At 37.1% G+C, this 22,780-nt stretch overlaps 1 protein-coding gene across 4 annotated transcripts in view; it reads right to left on the bottom strand.

Annotated features, from left to right (window-relative positions):
- CCSER1 (coiled-coil serine rich protein 1) overlaps positions 1–22,780 on the bottom strand; it is a 712,966-nt gene that overhangs the window by 86,237 nt on the left and 603,949 nt on the right. For 2 of the 4 annotated variants that reach the window (XM_055795212.1, XM_055795213.1), the window contains one exon: positions 18,469–18,515. The exons of the other annotated variants lie outside the window; for them this stretch is intronic. In XM_055795212.1, coding sequence (XP_055651187.1) covers positions 18,490–18,515 — 26 coding nt within the window. In that variant the 3' untranslated portion in view covers positions 18,469–18,489. The remainder of the gene's footprint in view (positions 1–18,468; positions 18,516–22,780) is intronic. 4 annotated transcript variants of the gene reach the window in all.

Below are 22,780 nucleotides of genomic sequence, written 5' to 3' on the forward strand. Positions count from 1 at the left end.
AGACAATTTGGGGTAAAAGTAACGCAACTAGCTGTCTAGCAAATTTTGGCAACATTTCAGCATGTCTGTGAACAGAGTGGAATCAATGCACATAAAATATCAAATAGAAAATGTGACCACCTCATTCTAAAAGTTGAAAAAGCTCACAACCACAATATTCCAAAGAGCTAATTGAAAGATGAAAACAAGGAAAATAATTATATGTAAATGTATTAATGGGAAAAAAACCCATATTAAAATATCCCTAGAATAACCTGTTCGATATAAGAAATCCACTTCATTTTCATGCTAAGAAATTAATCAAGCTGAAGATTTGGAGTTTCATTAATCAGTAAAACATTATTTCATTATACCAATAAACTTGCTCTGACAAAATGAGCAAATGCATGTTTATTAATTAAACTACTAGAGAGTCAAGATACTACAGTACAGTTGTCAGCTTGTAAGATTTATAGATTAACATACTCTTATTAAAAATAGAGCACTTATACTGAGTAATTGATCTTATTTTCTTAACAAAAGCTCTACGAAAAGCTGTGCGGCTGTACAGAGAGCACAAACAATAAAAATTTAATTACACTATGAATGACAACCTTTTCAATTGGAGGCAATATTTACCTTTATTGATATGCCCAGCTAATATCATAAATATCACTGGCAGATGGTCAATTGTCTTATAAATTATTCTAATATATTAACTGGCAATACAGCAGATTTTCAGGTCATAAAAATATACTCATTAGTAATACTGTTAATTCTTACTCACTGAACAGAGAATTTGCAATTTGATAAGGTAACAACGGTCCTACAAAATGGATAGGTCAATAAAGGAGAAGCAGGCGTTCAAAAACTCAAGACACTCAAAACAACCAAAGTCCATAATGCGGCTACATTTGGTAGACCATGGGACAACATTAGTGCCTAAAATAGTCATTACAACTGCAGCACGATAATGTGGAACATTTTTGGTCCTGCAGCTTCTAGGTGGGTAGACATAACCAACTTATTCACAGATACCAGTTTTAACGTTTTTTCTTACCTGACGTTATCAGTTGAGAAAGATAAAGAATGTACAAGCACGTTGCTCTTTAATTAATTAACATAGGAGTTGGACAAGGGAGCTGGCCCAAAAGGAGGTTTTATAAGCCCTCCCTCAGAAGTAGTTTGGAAATGTGATTCAGTGTTGTGATTCCAGCTAAGAGATCTGATGGATTCAGCCAAAGGTTGGGATGTTTTACAGGTTTATTTTAAGTTGAAATTTAAGAATGTAATAAGGCAGGAGAAAATACCTTGTGAACTAAAGCTGGAAAGTGGATCACCGAGCCTCTGGGACCAGAAACCTGGATCTTATACTGTGCTTTTGTTAAGCCAGTGTGTATGACTGTTAACTGCCCCACACCTACTGCATCAAATCTCTCTTCCAAAGAGAGTCATAAAGTTCCACACATCCCCTGAAAAATCTATTCACAGAAATTGTTTTTATTTACTCTGGAGAGAAAGGCTCAGAGACAGGATTCAAGCTTTCTGTGCCGAGCTCAGCTCACATCCCTCCTTTGTAAACAGCTGATTCGAATCACAATACTAACATAGAAAAAGTTTTTCACAAAATAGCCATTCATATTCTTTTTCAAACTGCATACAGAAATAATTTTCCCTATCTCTCATTCGTAATAGGATTGCAGATGCTGCTTGATGACAACGGCACTTGTGAACAACATTTAGTTTCCTTAATTGGGGTTGCATGGAAATAGAAACCTGAATGCAAAAACCTGCAAAGTTTGCCTGTAGGTTTCATAAGACTTTGCCTATTGTATTGCTGATACAGCCCACAGGTCAGCCAGGGAGCTGGCTTTTCAAGCAGCTTCAGAAGCTTGGCTGTGTTGCCAAACTGCAACCTGACAAAGTATGGAAAACCAGTGCTGCAGACACCTCAGAACTTCTGCCTTGGTCAAGTTTGAAAAAGAGACTTTTTTGTGAAAGTAAAATTTCTGCATTTCCAGGACAACTGTGCTTTCACTAAGACTCAAACGGTCAGAGGCATGGCAAATCAGTCACAACGGTGAAAGCCAAGAGGTGGCCACAAGATGCCACAACAATTGTAAGCAGTGACAGTTTCGCTGTTGATTGTTTGGAAAGACTGGTACAATGCTAAAGAGACACAGTGCTTTAAGTCTGCTTTCTGAAGCCACCTTGAATTACAGTTGTGGGACAGCTCTTTTCTAAAAAACATGCTTAATATTGAGGAATACCTGGCTAAAAAGTGACCAAGAAAGGCATTATTTTTTTCAACCTTTGAACATATTACTTTTTTTCTTGGTATTCTGTAAACCTAATCAACATGCCCTAGATGGTGCATGGAACATGAAGAAGTTTTCAGAGAAGAAAACGCAGAGAACATTTTCCATCTTTGCCAGTTCATCAGATTTTTATAAGATTGCTGCAACCAAGCCTAGACTTGGTAGGTTTCAGATTACAAAACTCTGGGAACAGATGTGCCCTTTGGCATTTTCACTAAAATGTTTTTCAATAACACTAGTGAAAATTCTGGAGAGATTACATTAGGATAAGAAAGTATTTCCCAAATTGTTACAAGCTCTAGGAAAACACATAATAAAGAAAAACTACAGGTAGCCTTAAGTATGTCACACTTGTTGTCTGACAAGTATTATACTCATTGTGATATAAGTATACAATTTATATAAACACTGTATTACACTTTCAAAATATAATTTAGGGTGTCAACTGCCACGTAAACACAAATTGTTTTGTGGTTGCTGGGGTTTTTTGTCACAAACCTTGAGCAAAGGGCTGAAGAAAGATAGGAAAACATGTCTCAAAACAGTTTAGTCATGCCCCTCCCAGGCAAAAGAGATGAAGTGATTAGTATTAGCCTTACTACACTGCAAAAACTTCCCAATAAGAGAGGAAACAGAACCAAGTTCCAAAATTAAATGTAAATCTCAGGGAACGAGGGAGCCTTAACAGACTCTCAGTTCCTTCTAGAGACATACAGTAGCATGACAATTTGGTCCTTAATTTCAGGAACAACCTACTAGTTTCTCCTAGTTTCATTTCACTGGCCCAGAGGGCTTTTCTACAAAGGTTGGAGATGAAACAGAAATAAAATAAAAATATAAAAATTTTCTGATTGCAAGTATAACCAAGGAAGAACTCAATTTCAGAAAGTCTTGAAAGGCATTAAATTGTTATAACGAGATTCCCACCACCCCCCGCCCCTTATACAACAGTGGATAATGTTCTGAATTACAAGTCTCTTTTTACATATAGTCATAAATTACGTTGTTAAAATATTGATAGAGTCAGACCTGGTTACTTCAAGCCAGTTTTGCTTCTCATTAAGATTTAACAGAGGGTGAAGCATGTATGGTATAATGTCATGCAGACTTTGGGACACAGGGAATGTAGCAAGCATGATGAGGCAGGAATACAACAGCAACTGAAATGTGTTAGAAATAAACAGAATGTTCAGTGGGGAGAAAACGGTTTTCTTTTGGGCTAATGGTAAGGGATGAAGGCACGGCCACCGCATATCCCCAGAGAGTTTACATGCAAGCAAGACTTCAGTGGCTCCTTCTCATCTGCCACTTCCTTTGCCCAGTGAGTGCCACCAGTGTTTATCAGAACACCTCTCTGCATGCCACACACACCTTGTGGGGTGAATACGACCTCTCAGGTAACCCACTTCAACTGCCGCCATCCATCACAGCTGTGTGTTGGGGCTTGAGCGGTAGGCCACGCAAACAGATGACATAGTAAATCTAAATGGGCTTTTAAATCTATTGTGAAATAAAGGAGTAGTTCAAAGTAACTGCATTAAAAAACACTTTACAAAGTCATCACTTTGCAGAGTGGCAGCACATGCACTGTAGCTGCAGATCAATATAAGATCCCACTTCATTTAACCCAAAAGAAACACCAGCATGTAGTAATTGTGACAACGATAACAAATGTGTTCTTGAGAAGTGCTGAAAAGAAGTGACTGTTACCAGGCAATTCTAAGTTGTCCGTACTATCGGAGACTGCAGACCAGCCAACAGCAGCAAAATATCTTTTGAGTAAGAATTTGAATGAGGAAAAATAAGAAAACACATTCAAGAGCTCAGATTTAGTCCCAAGATATTCAGCTGAAGCATTACTATGATGGCCATTATTTAGTATCAGAAAATTGCCTGACTTGAGACTAAGTGACAAAATACAAACTCAGGGAAAAAAAAAAATCAAGTTTTTCTTTCTTATAGAATCCAAGTTCCCAATGATGAACAAAGATTTCACATGCAAATTCTTTGTTCCATAATATATAAGTTGGAAAATCCAAACAATTGCAGAGAAAAAAACACCCTCCCACCACATTCCTACAACATTACATCTCTCAACAAAAAAATAATCTATAAATATAAGTAAAATATTGCAGTAGCTAAGAGAACCTGCTGGTCTACATTGTGACCATGCATTATTACCCCAAAGCAGTTGCAAAAGCATGGGAATATCAAGAAGGGGAAAAGAAACATTCTTACCAATGTTATGAGTATAGTGAAATGATGAATAAATTCCAGAGGGAAACAGCAAATACTATCTTTACCAACGTCCAAGTGGAAACTACAGAAATGTTTATTTGGAATTAACTTATTGCATTTATTTAAAAACAAAATTAGGTAGAGTAATTTTCCTTAGTGTTTCTGAGTTCTTGGGAAACATGCCTCTTTCTGGGTTCCACCAACAGGAGTATAACATGCAGTAAGTCTTACATACAGTGTTTTAAAATCAGAAAATCTGTGATCACACCCAAGTTTGCCTGTTACGGCCAGTTACAGATTTGTGGTATAGATTAAATGATGAAACCAGAATTTCCCAGGTCATACATTTATTCTTCAGCTATCCCATTGCCTTTTTATCAACAGAGAAGACAAACACATCCTCCTATAACATCAGACTACACCATCCACCTGACTAACAATTCAAGAACATAAAAATGGTTCCTTTTTTACTGTATATCGGAACCAGACTTCTTAAAAATGTAAAAATCAAAGAATTTAACTCATATTGGGCATACTAAGTCACACTACATTTGAAGGCATTTCGGGCCTTACATCAGAATTAAAACATAACTCTCCAAACTTTCACAAAAGGACCCTAATAACACATCTCCATCGTTTCTCAGTGTGGCAGCACTGCACAACTCTACAGACATTAGAGAACTAGAGACTACAATTCGCAAATCCTCCTTAAGCAAAAAGCTATGCTGCTGCTATGGTTTAATTGTGATGAGGTAAGGTAAATTTTATGGTAACACAGGCCTTTTCACTTGCGCTCTCACTTCTGACAAACAGAGTATATAAATAGTAAATAAATCGCCTCTCTATTATTTATCATGCATCAACCTGGAACTTCCTTCTCTGATGTCAACAGAAAAGTAATTGAAATATTCACAAGTGTCCTAGTTTACAATATTCGCTACAACTGTAGTGTTTAGCTACAACTCCAACCAAGCTCTGTTGGTCTTGCATAGAAGGTGCAAGCCTTGGCTTGAGGAACCCTGACAGGTGGCTCCCTCAGACAGTGGCAAGGCACCACCAGAGGAAGGGTGTTCTCCGTTCCCCAGGAAGGCACTACAGCCCACCTGTTTTGCAGTTCCTCCGGTTCCACTGAGTAATACAACACTGCCATTGTTACCGAAATCTCGGACTGAAGAACTTATCGACACCAATGTGGTGTAGATAAGCAGACACTTCTTTATTGACGGCCGGGTGCGTGAGCGAGTCCTCTCACGATCAACGCACACCAGGTCCCAAAATCAGATTCCATATATAGAACTTATTAATACATATTCATTAATTATTCATACATAATCATAATATTTCCCGTAAATCATTTACATACTCTCCTCCTATATCCGATTATGCGCAGCAAAGCTTAGAAAGGTCTAGAAATGGGTCTAGGGTACAATTTGGGTAGGTGGTATATGAGTCGGTGGTCGCGATATCCCCCTGCCGGAATTACCTTTTACTAAAGTTCACAGTTTCTTGGCAGGCACCTACAAGCTGTTCCAGTCGACTCTCCCCAGTTCCCATTAATCTCATATTCTGACATTTCAATACACCTCTGCGTACAGAAGACTGGTTAAATACAATGGAACCTTCCAACCCTAGAGTTATTACAATAGTTCCAGGCCCTTCTTCTAGCCTTGGTACAAGACGTACAAAAGATTCCATAACGTCTCTTATTGCGTAGATGCAAGTTTCCTATAATTTTTTCCTTAACCTTCTACATTTCAATTCTATTAAATGATTTTATAAAATCAATTAATTAATCAAATAGAATCAATCGATTTTAACTTATTAACTAATCGGTAACACCATGGGGCTGAGCTTTTTGCAACCCCCCCACCTAGTTATTTTGGACATCAAAATAAAGCACAGCAGTTGCACTACCATTACAATGTAGTGGGATATAAAGTCCCGTGAACATCTGGAAGTAGATACAGGTCTATACGTGAATAAATAAATACCTGAATAAATACTCCCTAAAGTGAAGGCATTATTCAAAATTAGGTTTTCTGACTGAGTGAATGTCTTGTATCACTTCTTTGAGAAGGTGGCACAAAAGATTTTTAAATACAACCAGGAGGCAGTATCAATTTTTTCTCACTTCTTCATACACTAAAAAACTAACAACCCTCCCCTGTCCAACTGTGCGAATGAGAAAGAAGAAAGAGGGAATTCTGCTAAAAGGCAAAGAGACTCCAATACTGAAATATAGAGTAAATATAGAAGCTCAACTGTAATAGTAAAGCACCCCTTTGGGAAATTCTATATTAAGGCTACAAATGTGGCCACAAGGACAATAGTCAAAGGTACAGTAAATGACTGTAAGATACACTAGTGAAAGAAATGAGAAAAAACTATGTTATCACTGTCAAAATAGATTGCTGCTACACTTAGATGTAATTAAGTGAAAAAATCAGAGAACATATCCTTCAGATTTATGAGACAGACTCATTAAAAAGTTGTGAACAACATGCCAAATTAGATGACAGAAATTACATTAAAATACTGAAAATACGTTGTTCGTGGGTTTTGAGAAAAGAAACTATCACTGGGTTAATATTCAGAACTGCATGTTCCTTTTACAGCTTCTTTGCCTAGTGGTTCAAGCTACTACTTGTTAGGTGGGAAGTGACATCCTCTGTTCTATTATTATTGTTACTACTACTACTATCATTACTAAATCAAACCTTGCTTTTACAGATTATCCAATGGTAGCAAAACAGGCAAACTCTCAGATCTGAATAAAAGACAGACATAGGTTTGTAGCTGATGAGCAGTGAAGCAGACCTCAAAAAAGATTAGCAAGCACCAAAATCCCAGCGTTGCCTGTAGCTGGTTGTTGGTATGAGAAATCTCACAAAGCAAAACAAATGATGTTACAGGACCTTCTGCTGACCCAGATGGGGAAACCAGGCCTCTTTCATATTGGATCTGGTTAGATCAGAGATGGTTAAAAAGGAAAGGACTAAATAAAATTTTGAAGTTTTTGTATATCCTACTAAATGCAAATGACAAAATACTACTGACAAGGTCTCACCCAGAAAGAGCGTAATTTATTTTTACAAAGTGAAGACTTTAAAAATGATACGTCACTTATTCTGCTTCAGCCTTTTTAGAAAAAGCTTATTCTTTTAACATGGTTATCCACATCTAACAAAATGGCTGGTATAAACCTGGTGCTACCTGCAAGTCCTGTACTTAACCTTCCCCTTTGGGTCCCTGGACAGGCTGGCTGTAGGTCTGTCGCTAGTCTTAACTGTCATGGTCTAACCCTAGCTGGCAACCCAGCACCACAGGGTGGGGAGGAGAATCGGAAAGGAATGTAAAACTTGAGGATTGAGATAAGAACAGTTTAATCATTTAAACAGAATAAAAGGGAAAGAACAATAATAATAACAACAGTTATAATGGAAAGGTGGGGGAAAGGATAAAATCCAAAGGAAAAGGGAGAAAGGAAAACAAGTGATGCACAGCCCGACTGCTCGCCACCCGCTGACCAATGCCCAGCCAGTCCCAGAGCAATGATTCCCAGGCCCCAGCTACCCCCCCAAGTTTATATACTAAGCATGACATCACATGGTATGGAATATCCCTTTGGCCAGTTCGGGCCAGTTGCCCTGGCTGTGTCCCCTCCCAGCTCCCTGTGCCCCTCCAGCCCTCTCGCTGGCAGGGCCCGAGAAACTGAAAAGCCCTTGACTCAGTGTAAACCTTTCCTGGCAACAACTGAAAATGTCCACGTGTTATCAAAGTTGTTCTCACATCAGAGCCAAAACACAGCACTGTACTAGCTACTAGGAAAGTTGACTTCATCCCAGCGGAAACCAGGACATTAACAATCATGACAACTCCCAGATCACCTAGTAATGCAAACCTGGTAAACACCTGATGTGAGTCCAGGGCCATATTTTAGGCGGAAAGCACAACAACAAAAGAAAAGGCAGTTTTAACATTACTCAGGCCATACTTGAAGCCACCGAAGACTTCCCAGGTAAAACTAACCTGTCAAGATTGAGTCAAACAGTGAATTCATCCTGGATTGGCACTTTAGTTGATGTAACTGTGACACTTCTGATTTGTATACTAGGAGGTGCACAAACACTGCTACCACTTTCCTATCTACAAGTCCACAGTTCAGGATCTGCTTGGGTAGGGACATTCAGCTCCAGGTGTTGGCCACTTTATAAAAGAAGTATTCCTTCACTGGTTACTACTGCCTCCAAAACACTCAATTTTCTGTCTTCCACAGACAAGGAACAGCAAATGAAGAATGATTCACCATTTAGTTCCCCTCAAAGGATTTCGTGTGATGAGACATATAGAGGCACTAATAGACTATGAAAGAAGTGTAAGCTAAACTAATTGAGTAGTATTGATCCACTAGTGCTAGGGAGATTATCATGCAACTTTACTTGCTTGCCTAGCTGCAAAGTCCTCACAATATGGAAGACTTCAAATGGAGTAAATTGAGAAAAAATTCAACCCTTAGAAAAATGAGAAAGAATCACTTTCAATATGAAGGAAATACATTATACACAGTATCAGTACTGAAATTGTACACTTACTGGTTAAACCAGCTCTCAGCTGCGCATTTAGCAACCCTGTTGCAGAAATACTTAACACACACCCTGCATAGCCTAATTTCTCTTTGGAGCTTCACAAATATTAGATAATTAATCTTTCACCATTGCAGTTTCACTCTGCAGCACATCTTAATTTTTCTTTATAATTGAAGCTCAAGATTTTAAATGGCACAGAACTGTACTATTTCTAAGGAGAAAGCTCCATGATCTCATCCGACTTAAATTTGTATCATACCACAGCTAAAAACATTTTAAAAATGGATAGAGGAAATATGCATATTTATAGAATGAGCGACAATCACTTTTCTGATTACTATTTAAAATAAAATGCATGTTGACAGTCATAACAATAATCCTGTTTTACTGGAGGTTTAATGGGATTTGTGGCTGAAGTTGGGACTTCTGCATTGCAGCCAGTTGAAGCGCTAAAATGTCAAGCACTGACTGATTGCTGTCTAATTACAGACCCATAAACAACTTTATATGGCTGTAGAATGACTCCCCTAGGTTTTGGCAGTGTTGCCATCACGACTAATTTCAATTGTGCACTGTATTTGACATAAAATTTTCTTGTTGGACATTTTGGCATTAGAGCTGGTTAAAATCTGGGTAAAGCTTTCCCAGTTATCTTTGCAACAAAAATTTTGTCTCTTGCCTCTAAAAATTGTTTCAGCATTTATTTTAATTTCTAATCCTTACTTGCTGTTGAAGCTGAAAACTGCATCAAGAGACATGGTGGTTTTGTGAACATGTAGATGTTAGCTCAGGACAAGAAAGAAATCATCAATTCACTGCAACTCAGTTGTGAAAGGGTAGAGAAGCGTGTATGCTCAGTGTCCCACCTCTTACTCAAAGCATTAAACCCCCCCCCAATCATATAGTGTATAATTTTTTACAAATGTATTTATCCCTGTAAGGGTGTGAAACCCTTCTGAGCTCTTTTAAATCATACATGACCCCTACCTCTTTCACAATACAGCAAACGTGCAAGGCAATGAACTGTGTAAAACTATGACTCTTCCCTCCAGGTGATGTAAAAAGGAAAGAAATAAGTAGGAAGAACCAAGAGTGAAAGAAAGGTATGAGGAACTTGTCTTTTACTGAGGAGCAGGGAAAAGGTAGATGTTTGTTTCCAACGGCTTGATTTTGGAACTATCTTACGAAACCTTTGCCTACAGCTTTAGATTATCTGACTTCCTGAAACATCTAAACGGCAACACAAACAAGCACACGTTCATTTGGAGCAGAATTCATAGAGGATTAGTGTGCCATCAAGCTCTGCAAATCTAAATTGCCCCCAAGAACACAAAAAGCAGATTTTAGTAATAAAATAGTTTCTTATTACTCATTCATATTTTAATAATATTTCAAGTTCTTAATAGAATTCATATGACTTGTACTAATGTCTTATCATTGTTCTTCAATTGGAAAATGAATTTAAGTGAAAAATGACACACTGTTGTGCATCAGTCTCTAAGGACACTTCTTCACCTGTTCTACAAGGTATAGACTGATTCACTCTTTATTGACACATCTGTTATTTTTTTTATTAATGCTTTATTGAACAGTCCATCTCATTACCTAATTATATCATGCAGATTTTAAACAGCACAACACTGTGAGGTCAATTAAAGATTTTGTTAAACCAACACAAGAGTAAAGTATATGTTTTCCTTGGTGTATGCTTTAAAAGCCAGTCTCAGGTTTGTTTGTTTATTTCATTTCATGCAAATAAGCCATTTAGCTCCCACAGAAAATTTCACATTTCCCAACACACTTTCAACTCATTTTTCTAATCTGAAAGTGTAAACCTAATTTGAAAAGTGTACAATTTCAGTACTGATACTGTGTATAATGTATTTCCTTCATATTGAAAGTGATTCTTTCTCATTTTTCTAACAAATACCCTATTGTATTTATTACATATTACTTTTTTGTTTGTATCTCACTGTATTTTGTTTCACATACGAATAACAACATTTTCACTGCCCTTTTAAGAGCTCTGTGCGTTTTCTTAAGAAATTGGTTCACTGAACAGCATAAAAAAATGCTGAATATTTGAAACAGCCACCCATTCCCATTCCATTCTGTACTGCTGAGTGCCCTGCAAATCTAGTTTTTACTGTAAATTTGCACAGTTCAGTAAAACTTTAAAATTACACCATTATGTTTGCCTCTCTTTCCTACTGCCCCAAAAGACTGTGTTACAACTCTGACAAAAAAAACCAACACAACTGATCTTGGCGACTAAGCCCAGTAAGACACATTTGCATGGAGTAGTAGCGCTGGTGCCTGAAGTATTGCCACAACACTCCTATTTTGGTCTTACTCAGTGTGTTTTAACCCTGGCAGTTTGGCTGAAGGCTCATTTAGACCTAAATCATGTACCTCTGTGGTCCTTTGCGCAATCTTAGTCTATGCTTGTGTATATATATTAAAGGAATTATTTTTTTTCCTCCCTCTGAAGATGTAAAATCACATTGTTTTTGTGACTGACAATGAAGCTGGTTAAACAAGTTTCCCATCTGTCTGTCCCTTGACTGCTCATTCCTGTCTTCAGGAGTGACAAAATCTCTCTCTACTTGAGCTGTGCTGTAATAATTGGTGGCACAGCTGCTCTGTAAACCAAATGCCTGATTTGCTACCGAATAAAAAGAAGCTTTAAAGTTATTTAAAAATTAACCCATTCAATCTGTGCTGTTTCTGTGAAACAGACAACAGGTATGAAAAATGATCCCACAAAGCACTATATAATCAATACACCATCACTTTGTGACAGTATCTTTTTATATCAAAATGAATAAGCTTCTGAATACCATTTTCTACTATGGCCTACTCATGATAAATACATGGACTATCATTTACCCCTACTTACACCTTCTTTGGAAAGGTTACATACAGATAATATGAATATTTAAGATTTTTTCCATCAGTCAGAGAATGGAGAGAAGCATCACTGCCAACAATAAGATATTAATCTGATGGGCTTTATAAGTGAATTTGTAGAATTATTTAAAAGCCATAGTTCTCTTTTTTCTAAGACTAGAAATGTGAACTTAATGGTTTTGTACATCCTACACTGGAAATACAAAAAAAAAAAAACCAACCTGAAAGCATACCATTATCGTAGATGATACTATTATCACAGGTTCAGGTTACATTCTGAGTTTTACTATTTTATTTGAATGTTTTAATTCACCCTGATGATGATTGCAGGGCCTCCAACATTTGGAAACAGCTATGCACTTGTGCGCTTGAGCTCTTTCATTCTTTCCTCTGTTGTCTCACATTCTTCACAACTTCAGCAATTTTTCCTTTCTGCTTAAAGAGATTTGCTTGACAGTAGCTAATAAATCATTGTCCCTTAAACATGCTGTTGAAGTTTCCACAAAGCTGGAGCTTCCTAAATTAGTACACATATCTTTATGCTCTGCATATCTGCAAAATGGTGTGGTCAAATCCTCTGCAGAGTACTGCAATAACCCCTTCTCCCCAGTCCTACCATTGTAACTGCCCAGCACTGATTTGCTGCTGAATCCTGTACCATAGTATGAAGCAAGTTCCGTTGCAAAAAAAAATGTTCTTCATCCTAAGTGCCACAGAAGTGAATTTCACTCATGAGTATCCCTTTAGACTTCTCTCAGAGTTCTTTTCATTCCCATTCTTTCCTTCTCTGCCCATTTTGCTTCCTGTAACTCTTTTTGTACCTGACTGCAAGCTAGACTCAAAGAGAGATTTAGATGAGGCAATGACAGACAAGGCAGCCACTCATTTTCAAATGCCCAGACCTGGAGAAAATCTATAATCCTTAATTGGGCATCTGCATTCCTTATTTAGTTCTTAGGAGTGCTTCATAAACTGCCTACTTCAATGGGAGGTAATCCCCTCTCATGCTAGATCTGCTGACTCAGGACTGCAACGTTTGCACCCATGGGGTACCCCAGGGCACGCCACCCTCCCCGCCAAGGGAGGAACCGCCATCAGCTCTTGGACAGAAAGGCAGCAGCTTCTCACTCCTCGTGCAAAACAGGAGGAGAAGGTAGACACCTGGGGGATCATTTTTTAAACAATATTGTTTTCATGCCCTCCTGAGCTGCGTGACTGAAGTCGGTCATCTCCACGCACCTACTGAGAGGCACTGGTACTGGCAGAGAGTCAGGGAGAGCAGAGCCTTTGCTGCTCATCCTGATGATGCTGTGCCACTGCAAAGGGGGAGATTTATAGGCTCAGAAAGAAGACAAGTGATATAGAGAATAATTTAGAACCTTTGAGGTAAGGGCACTCAGGAGACATTAGTCCTGAACCGGCATTACAAAGATGAGCAATTGACTAAAACAAGAAACTGCATTTAAAGTGAGGCTGGCCACTAGGGCTACAGCAACTGAGAAGAGTAGAAAACTAGAAGGAGGAAGAGAGTAAAAGCTTGGATAACAGTATAGCTGCTGAGATCTTGATTCTACTTGAAATCCTCCTTAAAATACCAGTAGCCATGATTTTATGGCAACTTTTGGGGTGCTCCTCATGCTTACAATCTCCTTTATGTCCTACGCAGGTCACCTGGATTACCAGTAACAACTCTTTCTCCATCACGGTTGCCCTCTGTTATATTCCTCCATTAATTTCTGATTTTTTTCCCAATTACCAACAAATATATCTGACTACACTTAACTGTTACATCCCTTATTGATTTCTTACCAACTTGTTATTTATTTGAAGCAAGTGCTATACCTCTGAGCAGACACAGCTCTCCCTCCCTTATTTCTCTATGTTGGGTTTTTTTCTGCTTTACGGTTGGACTCAATGATCTGAAGAGTTTTTATCAACCTAAACAATTCTATGATAAATACACATTAAAATACTTGAGGAAAACAAAAAGGCTTGGTTAGACAAGCTAGTAGAAGCACATGTTTTCCTGGATGAAGTTTCTGAAACAAAAAATTGTGTTTAAGAAATTAAACCAAAACAAGACAGAATTGTTACTTTGGAAAGCCTTAGCAGTCAATTTCAAAGGCCCATCAGTAGTCTGTGATTATTGTGAGTGGTTAGCATGGGAGAAGGCAGTACGCTTTCTCCGAATAAGGTTTAATGCATATTGATCCTAAACTCGTTCATCCCTTCCTTCAGGAAATGACCTGAAATTACAAGCCACAAACCTCCATGGCACTATTCTTATCTTAAAATGTAAATTATTACTGAACACATAGATGTCCTCGTCCATACTTTAAGACCTCCTGTGGTGTCATGCATATGAATACACTCTCCTCCAGTGGGAAAAAACCTCAATGGCTAATTAGCAGTATGCATAAATAACTTCTGTGGGAAACACACATTTTGGAAGTAGTAATTGGCACGCTGTCTAGCATCTAGTTATGTTGCATGACACACATACGGCTGGAAAGAAGAAAACAATCACTGCCTCAGCCTACTGTAGTATCTTCTTAAATAGCTTAGATGAGTGGAAATGGATATAAAGTGATTATTCCAATTATCAAAGGCTCACAGGAATACACTGAGCTATGAGAAACTTCCCCTTATTTAATGAACTGCTTGAAATTAGAACTGTAAAAAACAGCAAGAGAGTCAAAAGCTGGATGATGTTCAGCCAACCTAACTGCAGCAGCGCAGGGCAGCAGCATGCACCAAGCAAATGGGGACATGTCCCTCTTCCCAATGTGTGCTGACAAACACCACTTAAGATCTCTGAAGGACTCCAACTAGACTTGAAAAGAACAAAAATGACATTTAAATTTACTCTGAATATCATTTATCTATTGCATAGATTTACTGAAACATGCTGCTCTTTGCTACTATCTTCTGGCGTTTGTCTGTTACAGTGGTGTGCCAAAAGTGAACCATTTCATTAAAATCTGAAACAAAAGGAACTGGTACTCTCAGTTACAAAAAGTCAGGTTTTTTTAAAGATACTACTTGTAGCAGAGAAGTAATGGAGAACACCTGATCACCATGATTCAATGTCTGCACTTAATTCCATTAAGTATTCATTCTCCCAGTGCATTTCAAAATCACCCAAGTGCATTTTCTGAGAAACCTGGAGCAGTATCTTCTTTATAAAATAAAATTACAGACAGATTTGATTTCTTGGTTTTCCACAAAGTTATAACTGTGCAGAATTTCAGCTGCTTCATGAATAGAACTACAGAGGTCTCCTTTAACTTAAGTCTTTGGGAGTTTGGGGATATTTTTTTGCAATTTAACATGTTCTGCATAAATCCAAACCAGCCATATAAGAAAATCCTCTGGCAGGTTTTTAATGATCTGGGTGAAAACCCACTTTGATATCTCACAATTTAATCAGAGAATAACACCTATATATAATCTGAAATATCAACGATATACTGTTTATGAAAAATTACAGTATTAATTATATGGCATTCCATTCTTATGAACAAATATATTGATCATATGTCTTAGCAACTAAATAAAAGCAGCACTGATAAAAGTATAAAGTATTTAAATACCAATAGTTTCACCCATACAATCTCAGTAAGGTAGCTCAAATTGCTAAGATGTGACCACAGAAAAAGACTTTACATATAAAAATACACAGAACAAAAAAATCAGTAGCACAGGCCAGATACAAATCATACCCCTTACATGGCCTCATTTAGTAATGACTACATGTAAAAAGTGATAATCTATTCTATGCAATCATTTAAGGGATATTTGTGATAAATAACATAATACTAACTAATGTAATCAGAGAGGGCTTAGATTATCAGGACTGAGTTTTAAATAACAGTAGCTAAACACAACTTGTCTTTTTCTCAATTCACTGTAAATTGGTGGTCAATACAGTATAATAACACTTTGGTGTGAATTGCCCTACTCTCTTGCTAGCAACATATAAGGCAGAAAATAGGCTGCATTATTTTGCAGATTTTATTAGTGCTGTTGTAAGCAGTGCTACAAGATGAGGCTTTGCTGTGTGTTCTGACTGTTCCCAGAAGCAAAACACAGACCTGTACATTTTATTCAGATTCTCTTCTCCTCCATTATCATATATCTTTATCTTCGCTTACCAAAACTTTTTCAATGCGTACAATTTACTGAACTTTGACCAAGAGACTGAAGGTTACACTAAATATATATATGTATATATATATATAAAAAATATATATAAATATATATATATAAAAATATATAAAAATATATATATAAATAGCTACTGGAATTATATGGTCCTCACAAATCAAAAAAGGAGATGCTTGAACTTCAGGAGTAATCTTGAGATTGCAAAACCCTTGGAAAAGTGGAACGTGTAAATTAGCAAACAGATTTAAATCTTCTTTAAGTACCTGACAGGTATATCGTGTGCTTTTTTTGACCCAAATACTGTTCATAGTGTGTAACTATCTCTAATTTGAATGCAAGAATGCTGCAAAATCACCAAGTCTACTAGTGGGATTAGACTCACAGTCATGTAACTATTTGTCCATCCATTGCATATATGTCTAGTTATCTCAATGTTTACGGTTCTTACTTCTCTAGGAAGCCCACTGTTCCAAACAAATCAAATTTTAATTATTTTAAATCAAATTACAATTGTGCTTTTGCACAATGTGATTCTACAGCAGGTACTATAACAAAGCTATTACCCCACGTGACTACCATAACTGAACCATGATCCTTATCTATTGGTTTAATTGAGGCAATTAATAGCTAATTTTATATCCCACATCTTTTACCTTTCTAATAAGTAGGGAAAATCCATTAAGGTAATGCAATTATTTAGGTTGGAACATAACAAGGAAGCAATGATAGTTCATTTAGGTTGACCTCACAATAATGTACCTTGCAGTTTGGATGCTACAAAGCTGCAGCTTGCAGCTGTCTAGGACCACATTTTATTTATGGCAATATACATCCTGAATACCTCTACATAAGCTTGTGAATGACATACTGAGATGAACCTTAGCAGCTCTAAATGTTGTTACCACTAAATACAAGAAAAAGCTGTGCATATAAATCCAGCTGTTTCAGAGTATTACTTATAAAAGAAGTACTCGCTACTCCCTTTTTTTGACTTCCTAAAATTTATTACCATTTTACAGTCTGAAGTTGAGGGAAGAGACAAACCAGCTCCTATTGTCCCAGCAAAAAAGGAATTTACATAGCAAATTAATTAGGTTTACATGGGAAAATGATTATGCTGTTAAAATTGTTGCAGAGAAACTAGAGATATGAATGTAAAGGCCGAAACATGACTAAAGAGCCTAGAAATAGTCATGGTTTAATTTTCAAGATTTTTTTTCTCATTCTGAAAAAGTTATACTTCTAGGTACACTGCAGCTTAGAGAATCATAAGGACTGTAAGTTGTTCCAAAATAAGCATTAAATAGAAAAGGTTGGCATTTCCAGTGGTATATGAGATGTGTCACCATCAGAAGGAACTGGGTTATATTAATTTTTTCACCAGCTCTGGATCTGGTAACTTGAATATAGAAAGAACTTTTGATCTTTCTTATTTCTTGTATGAAGAGTGCTTAGGAACAAAACACTTAGGTTTAACATGTCTATGTATAATAAACGTGCATATGCTCAGGAACTCACAGTCATTAATTACATGTTGTTTTTTTTTTCCTGAAAAACAGGTTTAACACATGGTTTTCCACTATCACCAACAAGTTTACTTGCAACAGCTTATAATGAAATTTTATTCTGCCAAACTGCAAAAGTAATCAAGCCACAAGCCAGTGACATTCAGAAGCATCGTTAGAAAGTCATAAAAATTAGCATCTATAGGTTCTTTCTACTTTCTCAAAAAACCAAAATAAATTAAAAGAATCAGCTAGCCATATAGCAATCTGCACAAAACAAGTTTCTGAAAGCCACATAAACACTGATATTTTGGATACCTAGAACTAGAACAATAAGGAATGAAAAAGTACTAATTTATTCATCAGTGCTTACCGTTACAGAGGTGCAAACTACAGCTGAGTATCAAGGATTTAAATAAACCATCCACAATCACTATGAAGACTAACTGAACAATGCAGCTTAAAGATTTTTTTAAAACTGAAACTTCATAGCAGATGTTAATCCATGGACAATCAAGAACCTGCTTTCTAGTCCATTAAGAAAGACAGTACCTCTTTGATGCAGAGCATTAGCTAAAATAACATAAAAAAAAGAAAAAAATAATTCATGAAATCACATTCCTGCAGAAATGTTAGTTCATATCCATTGGAAAAGAAAGAGAGAAAGAAAAAAGGTTAATGGAAAAGAAATCTGCTATGAAGATGCACAACACTAAAAAGATTTGAGAACAAACATCATGTTTCCACAGACATGTGACACTGTACCTGGTGATGTGGGAATTGCCTTCACACGGTGGTAACGATTACACAGACTGTAATGAAGAACACAATGTGTGACAATGGATGGAGGGAGGGAAAAAGAAAGGGGGGAGGAAAAAAAAAAAAGAGAGAAGGAATGAGAATGATATTAATACACATATAACAAAGATGAACAACTAGAAAACTTCATGGACATACTGAAGAATTAAATGCCCCCTCCAACTCACTTGTGAGACCTCTAAACTAAACTGATCATTACAGACTTCACCCTGACATTTGGTTACTTTCTGCAGTAAAGACCGGCCTTCTGTGAATACAGCATTTCAGTTGGTATAACCCTCCGTTATTAGAGCATTACAGGCTGTGGAAACAAGTCCCACCACTGTCACCAGAGGGCAGCTGGGTTTTGGTTGTTGACTATCTTGACCTTACATGTTACATTAAGTCAGGAAAGCATGGAGTTAGATGTTTAACACTTTTGCAACCACTGGAGTCAAATTTTGGTTAAATCAACACAAAACCCACTTAATATATATCATAAAAGTCCACAGAAGGATAGGGGTGTGTATATATAAGAATATATATAAAATGATATATATGTAGAAAAACCACCTCCAACTTCATCCCATGACTGTATCTTCTGTTTTACACTATCAGCCCCACTATTTTGTGAGGAAGAAACAAATGGAGCGGTAAGAGAAGCACGAATCTCACCAAACTGGTTCACTGGTACCCAAGGGGAGCTAAACAAGAGTGGTGTGATGCATCTGTTTTCAGGAAGCCTAATCCAGGCGTTATTGGACCTTATGTGACTGGTTCCCCACAGTGTATTCTGCAGCTGAAACACCGCTTAGGAGGTTCCTGTTGATTCTCTCTTGTACTTCCTTCACTGATGTGCTTAGGCTCCCTCCCCCTGAAAAAGGGCATCGTGTAACTGAAGGGAAGAAGTCTGCTGGGGTTTGGGGGAGCAGGGATTGGGGGCAGCAAAGGGACAGGACCTCTTTAACCACTGTGGGCAACAAAACAAGGGCAACTTTAAGCAGTAGCAAGACTGTTCACGACTCTTCAGCTGATACGCAGACAGAAAAATAAAACTGCAGATAACCTCGGACTACAGCAAACCACCAATTTTTATCTGTCATTTTTATGTAGTGTTTTAATCACTGCCGTAACACTGATATCAGATTTACAAATTTTCTGATACTTTGGTCCACTTAAGGAGTAGACTCAACTGTCAAGATGTAATCGCTGATGAAAAGCATTCATAGAAAGAAATATAAAAGAAATTACACTATAAGGATCTGCTGTTATTATTCATTGTATCCTTTTTTTCATTTTTTCTTTAAGGGTAAATAGCCAGATTACTAACTGTTGGGGGAGGAAAGGGTTGCATATTTAAGTGCAACGCTCTCTTATGCATAGAGAGCACTCAATATAAAAGAAGCTGAGGGACTGCATTCTGCATTTCTGGATTCACAATTAGAAATACAGCCATAAGGACTGGGCTCCTACTATGGTTTGGGTTTTTTTTTTAGTTAGAATACTAGTTCATGAGAAATTAAAGATGTTAGTATTCCTTGGACTGCTCTATGTTTGAATCTGTTTAATAATCTTCTCTCGTCCTGACAATATCCATTTCTTAGAAAGGAAAATGCTAGTCTAAATATGATAGAAATTTGCTAGTAAATATGCAAAAAAATGAAAACTTGTTGAACTGGTACTCCTTTGTTTACCGATATTATCTGTATGACCTCGGTTAATATAATGTTATTGTATTTGTATACTATATTGACTAAATAGATTGTATATTTTGCATTTATATATTGTATATTTTGTGTATACACAGATCACGTTCATTTTCTGAACACTACCAACCACGTTATTTTGGAAATAAACGTAAAACTTAGGCTATGGGTCCCTTAAGCTGGCAAGCAAATGAACAATAAATTCACAATAAACAATTACACAGTTCTATTTACTAAAAACTGAGTTTGTATCCATCTTATGCATTTTTTTTTTTTTAAGGCAACTATAATTTAAGTACTATGTAGAGGTTTTGGTTCAGACATTTTACTAGTGTAATTTGAAAAGCATAACAAATGAACAAAATTGAGAAGCCAAATACAACTAAAGCAACACATAATGATGAAAAATAGCATCCATTTTTGCTGGTATTCAGCTGATTTATCTGAAAAATCATTAATACTATTTTCAAATTAATTTAAATTACTTTGTAAATCAGCAATAATTAGATTATAGACTGAAATCCCGTGTTGTAAAGCAAAATTGCTATACATCATGCAGCCAACTGATGGTTCAAAGGGAAATTCTGGAATCTCTGCAAGTTGATTCTTTTTATGCTACCATTCTCCTTAGCGCACCATCACAGCTCTCAATTACTGAGAAAATAAATCTAAAAATAAAGCATGAAACTAAAACCTAGATCAACACAATGTTTTATGTTCTAAAGTCACGTATAAATCAAAGAAGTGAAAGCCATTGTAATAACAGATGAAGTTCAAGGCACCAGGATGAAACAGCAGTTGAATCTACTGATGCAGGCAGCAAAGTTACCGTGTTATTCCACTTCTTCCTCGTATTTTCATTAAAAGTGGGAAATTTGGCAGTAGTTTAAAATACAGATTCTGCTAAAATTTTGATGGTAGGTCAGCAAAACCATGGTTAGCTGATAGAAGTTAAACGCCTCTACTACTAATTGGATACCACTAAAGACTGAAGGAAAACACTGAACAAAGAGCATTCAACCCAGTTGCCTAAAACAGAAAAGAAGAATCCTTTTCAAAAAGTCTGCTGAGGACTGATAACAATCCCATAATGTGAATAAAAATAATCCTAAATGCAAACCAACACCAGCATCAAGATTCAAATTTCAGTGCAAAGGGTCCTGCTGAAGCCACCCAAAGCTCTGTCACAGTTCATTTGGCTTTCTGTATAGCTGGGCTTCATCCTGGACTGACAATGTCACCACAGGCAAACACAACACATTCCTAGAATTTGGTTTCTACTTTGCATTTTATTACAATTTCAATAAAAAGTTCGGGGAATAATCCCCCTACTCCTCCATCCTTTGCATGGCAACCTATTTCCTATTCCCACATGAATAAATCAGTATTTTAGGGGGGCAGGCACATTTTCTGTCTGCTGTTGAAATTCACCCACAGAGAAGTTGTGCCACTTAATCACTGGTTTGGGCGGTCAGGAGGAACACCTGGAAGGCATTTTTTCCTCTTTCACCACAGTCCAAAACAGTCATGGGACAAACGGTTCTCACTGCTGATGTAGACATAGTTAGCAGCTGTAAGATTTGAAAGGCAAACACTGACATGAAAAGGTAAAAATCCTCAAGAAGGACACCCACCCACCTCCTAAAAAGAAAAAACAAAAAACCCCCAGAGGATCAAGGGACAGCCACCCAGCAGCAGGATTAGCTGCTCCAGGGAGCCACTGAGGGAGACCTTTCCTCACCCGACTGGCCAAAAGGGAATGAAGAAGGTCGTATAAGACTGATTTCTCTGAGGGTTTTTCCTGTGACACCCTTTCAGCTCTCAGTCAGCAATGCTCTGTGTTGAGCGCATCAAGTGGCAATTTCTTTCATTAACTTCTGCTGGGTAAACTCTGTTCTTCCACATGTCACTTCCCATTCCCTTGCATTGATTCTTTGATTGATTGCACCCGTCTGCCTATGAATCAATTCAGAATCCTTATTCCTACTGCCCTACACTGTAAACTACTTCTCCCAGATGAAGCCATAAAAAAAGGTTGTCCTAAAAATATATGTCTCATTTCCTGTTTTAGAAAGACAATTTGTCCTTCTCCTTATTTTTTCATACAATTTCCTTCACAAGTATCATCAGTACTACATTTCTTGCTATGTCTTAATTTGAATGGTTCACAATTGTGTTGGCTATGTCTCTTTATTGGGAAAGAAAAATGTTTTTGTCTGGAAACATCCAATAATCACTTGGAAACATTCCATAAGAATTGTTGCAAAATGAATGTTTATAAATACTTCCTTGATATAAATAGATTTCCTGACACTTTTATAACAAACCTCCAAATAAAAGACATAGTCCTAAATAAATAGCTAATATTTGGTAAAACAATTCATATTATCTCTCCAATGGAGCATGTATAATAAGTATTTTGCCACAAAAGGGAACAGTTACAATTAATTATTTCTATGATGGTTAACCAGCATGAGAGTACTGCACACTTAATCTTTCATCAACAAATTTTATATGGGACTGTAACAGAGAGAGATTTATAGGAAGACTGGGAAAAGACTCACATTAGTAAA

This window comes from Falco peregrinus, chromosome 2 (genome assembly GCF_023634155.1).
Source record: "Falco peregrinus isolate bFalPer1 chromosome 2, bFalPer1.pri, whole genome shotgun sequence".
Lineage (NCBI taxonomy): Eukaryota > Metazoa > Chordata > Aves > Falconiformes > Falconidae > Falco > Falco peregrinus.